Source organism: Spinacia oleracea, chromosome 4 (assembly GCF_020520425.1).
Source record: "Spinacia oleracea cultivar Varoflay chromosome 4, BTI_SOV_V1, whole genome shotgun sequence".
NCBI classification, from domain to species: domain Eukaryota; kingdom Viridiplantae; phylum Streptophyta; class Magnoliopsida; order Caryophyllales; family Amaranthaceae; genus Spinacia; species Spinacia oleracea.
Window position 1 is genome coordinate 132,368,702 of NC_079490.1, and position 3,579 is coordinate 132,372,280.

The following is a 3,579-nucleotide window of genomic DNA, read 5'->3' on the forward strand; positions in this document are numbered from 1 at the left end:
TGTACAACAGCATATATACGTTAAAAGGGATACATGTTTTCCTTTACCTGGATGCTAGAATTAGAGTATTATTAGACAATATGCCTTAGGCCCTCAACACGGTCAAGGGAACTAGTTGAAAGAAATAACATATTATTTTTTATCATAAGACCCATATGAATTGTAAAGTATACAAAGAGCTTATTCATTTTTTGTCACCGTACTCTAACGGGTGAAACCCTATTGTATAATAAATCCATCACTTTCTACCTCTTTCATCCTAAAAGTAAACGTACCCACATGTGTGTCCCCCTTTTGATTGAAATAGATGATGAAATTATTTTAACCTTTATTTTATTCAAAATTTTATTCTTAATTTTATTGTTATTCGTCATCTCTTATTGGTATAACAATGTTTATGGTTTTTGCTTGTCAGAGTATGGATGCTAAGGAAAATAGCCAAATTATACGGAGCAGAAAAATATTGTGGATGTCTTTGATATTATGGAAGTTAGCTATTGTATTTTAGATTTCAGAGATTTTAGAGATACAGAATAACATTGACTTATTTTTCTTTTTGTTAACAGACTGGTGTTTTGTTTAATGCATATACTTTTGTGTAAACACTTATGATATGAATGAATTTTTTTGCTTTAGATTATTTTTTTAGTGTCCATTTTTCTTGATTTATGGTAACATGTACACAGTACAGATTATAAATGCTTTATGTCTGTGGCTAATTGAGTTTTTAGCCACAAATGTTTTATTCTTGCCACGGTTTTTTTCGTGGCTATAGGATATTACTCCTCGCCACGAGTTTTCACATTTTGCCACAACTTTTTCCGTGGAAAAATACAAAAATTTGCCACGGGTTTTCCCATGGCCAAAAAAATTATTTTTGCCACAACCATGTTTTTCCCGTGGCAAAATTCTTGCCACGGCCACTTGTGCCACGGGAGTATCAGCCTGGAATTTCCGTGGCTACATAGCATAGCCACGGAAATTTTCTACTTGTGCCACGATGATTACCGTGGCACAAGTGATGATTTGTAGTAGTATCTTGTAAAGAACAAATGGCTTTGTGTGTTCGCTATGTTGATAAAAAAAAAAGGAATGGTATTGGAGCAATTTCTTGGTATTGTCCATGTTGCGGATACTACAACTTTTTCTCTAAAAGAAGCCATCATTGCTTTGATTAATGAGCATTCTTTGAGTTTGTCTAGTGTACACGGACAAGGATATGATGGAGCTAGTAACATGAAAGGTGAGATTAATTGCCTTAAAACTTTGATAATGAATGAAACGCCATCCGCATATTACATTCATTGCTTTGCTCACCAACTTCAATTAACACTTGTTGTCATTTCAAAGAAAAGTAAAGATTGTGGTTGGATTTTTGACACACTTGGAGACTTATTAAATGTTGTTGGAGTATCTTGTAAGAGAAAGGATATGCTTAGAGAGAAACAAGCTGAAATAGTTGTAAAAGCTTTAGAAGATGGTGAAATTGAAAGTGGGAAAGGATTGAACCAAGAGCTTGGTTTGGGTCGTTCGGGTGATACACGTTGGGGATCACATTATAAATTGATTTTGAATGTGATTGCTTTGTATCCGGTAATCTGTGGGGTAGTTGATTCGATTGGAAATGATGCTCGAAGTGATGATGATGCTCGAAAAGCTGATCATGTAAGTTTTGCAATTGAGTCATTTAATTTCATTTTCATGATCCATTTGATGAAAAATATTTTTGGGATTGTGAATGAGCTAGCTTTGCAAAAAAAAAGACCAAGATATTGTTAATGCTATGTCACTTGTGAGTTTGACTAAAGAAAGATTACAAGACATGAGGGAAAATGGGTGGGAATCTCTCATTGAAACAACCACTTCATTTTGTGACAAGAATGGTATCACAATTATTGACATGGATGATGTGTTTGTTTCCCCGGGAACAAAGAATCGTGGTGGTTTGGATACTAAAAATGACCATCATTTTCGAATTGAAGTGTTTTTGGGAGTTATCGATCTTCAACTTCAAGAGATCAACAACAAATTCAATGAGGCTAGTATGGAGTTGCTTAATTGTATGAGTTCTTTTAGTCAGCTTAATAATTTATCATCTTTTGATAAACATAAAGTGCTTAAACTTGCTGAATTTTATCCCAATGAGTTCTCAAATGTTGAATTACTAAGCCTTGATGATCAACTTGATATTTATATTGCGGATATGCGGAGGAATAATAGATTTTGTGGATTGAAAGATTTGGGTGAACTCTCTATGAAGCTAGTTGAGACCGAAAAGCACCAAGTGTACCAACGATTCTATTTGCTCATAAAGTTAGTGTTGATTCTTCCCGTAGCAACGACCAGTGTGGAAAGAGCATTCTCTTCCATGAAGATTGTGAAGAATCGTCTACGAAATAGTATGGGTGATTAAGTATTGAATGATTGTTTGGTCACTTTTATAGAACGAGACATCTTTATCCAAGTTAGTGATGATGCTATTATGAAGCGGTTTCAAGGAATGCAAAATCGTAGAGCTAGGGAAAATGTAATTTTCTAATTTTTTAAATATATTATCATTAGTTTTATTGTATCTTATGACTGAATTTATTATTTGTGTTTTGAAATTTATAGTTGACTTTTAATTTTTTTTTGCAATGAAGTTGTATTAAATTTTGGACCCCCATTTTATAATTATTGGGTCCGCCCCTGTCTACTATATATTCTACATGTTGTTATAAACATGTTCTAATGTTATACATGAAATGTTCAAATGTTATGATGCATGTTTTAAAATATAAATATGCATAATATAAGTAGTATAATAATATGTTTAAAAAAATGAAAACAGAGAAAAAACAGAGAAGAATGTTGCTAAAACAAAAAAAAAACAGTCACATTTGGAAGTTCAACTGTGAACGAAGAAATTTTGATAAAAATGTTTTGGAATGTGAAAGTATAAGGTAATTTTGCACAATTTTAATTAGAAAAATCATTTGCCACTATTTAGAACATAAGAAAAATCTTTAGAACATGTTTTTTACACTTGGGTTTGACATGACTATTGTCTGGTCATTTGGTCTAATTAAATCCAAATTTATTGGAATAAAAAGCACCCTAAAACCCTCTCTCGTTCATGGAAGCGGCGCACGATTAGGAAGCTTCACTATCCTGCGCCAACCTTATCAATGGGGAAGAAGAATAAGGCTTTTTCAGCTAATAAGCTAGGAAATAATGGAGACTCCTCTCCAATAACTTATGGACTTCATAATAGCTCCCATACTAGTAACTTGAAGAGCACTCAAACTCCAATTACTACCATGGAAGATGACCCATTTCACGAACCCGAATCAATGGCGGATCCGAGGTTGGTCCATCCCAGTGCTGGTCCAGTTTCTCTTAGGCTTCAACAGGTAATTCGTGAGTATGGCTCCCTTTTATCTGCTTCAAAATCGCATCATGTGGCTTCTCCATCTGGAATGTTAGATGCAATTGCAGAAAAGCCTAGTTCTGTTAATGTTAAATCTATGCGTATTGTTAGTAGGAAATTGCATATGGGGGTAGAGCCTGGGGTGATTTCAGGTGATAACACTCAAAGTT

General features: G+C 34.0%; 1 protein-coding gene across 1 annotated transcript; it reads left to right on the forward strand.

Moving 5' to 3' along the window:
- Window positions 1–1,092: 1,092 nt before the first annotated feature.
- On the forward strand, window positions 1,093–2,413 carry LOC110794928 (uncharacterized). The gene is made up of 2 exons (XM_021999893.2): window positions 1,093–1,665; window positions 1,748–2,413. Exons 1-2 carry the CDS (start codon window positions 1,093–1,095, stop codon window positions 2,411–2,413), a joined length of 1,239 nt encoding a protein of 412 aa, XP_021855585.2.
- Window positions 2,414–3,579: the final 1,166 nt, after the last annotated feature.

Bases quoted from the DNA above. Each gene is read 5' to 3' on its own strand.
- LOC110794928 (XM_021999893.2), top strand. From the start codon at position 1,093: ATGGTATTGGAGCAATTTCTTGGTATTGTCCATGTTGCGGATACTACA. The intron at 1,666-1,747 runs GTAAGTTTTGCA...TGAATGAGCTAG, and splicing joins ATGCTCGAAAAGCTGATCAT to CTTTGCAAAAAAAAAGACCA.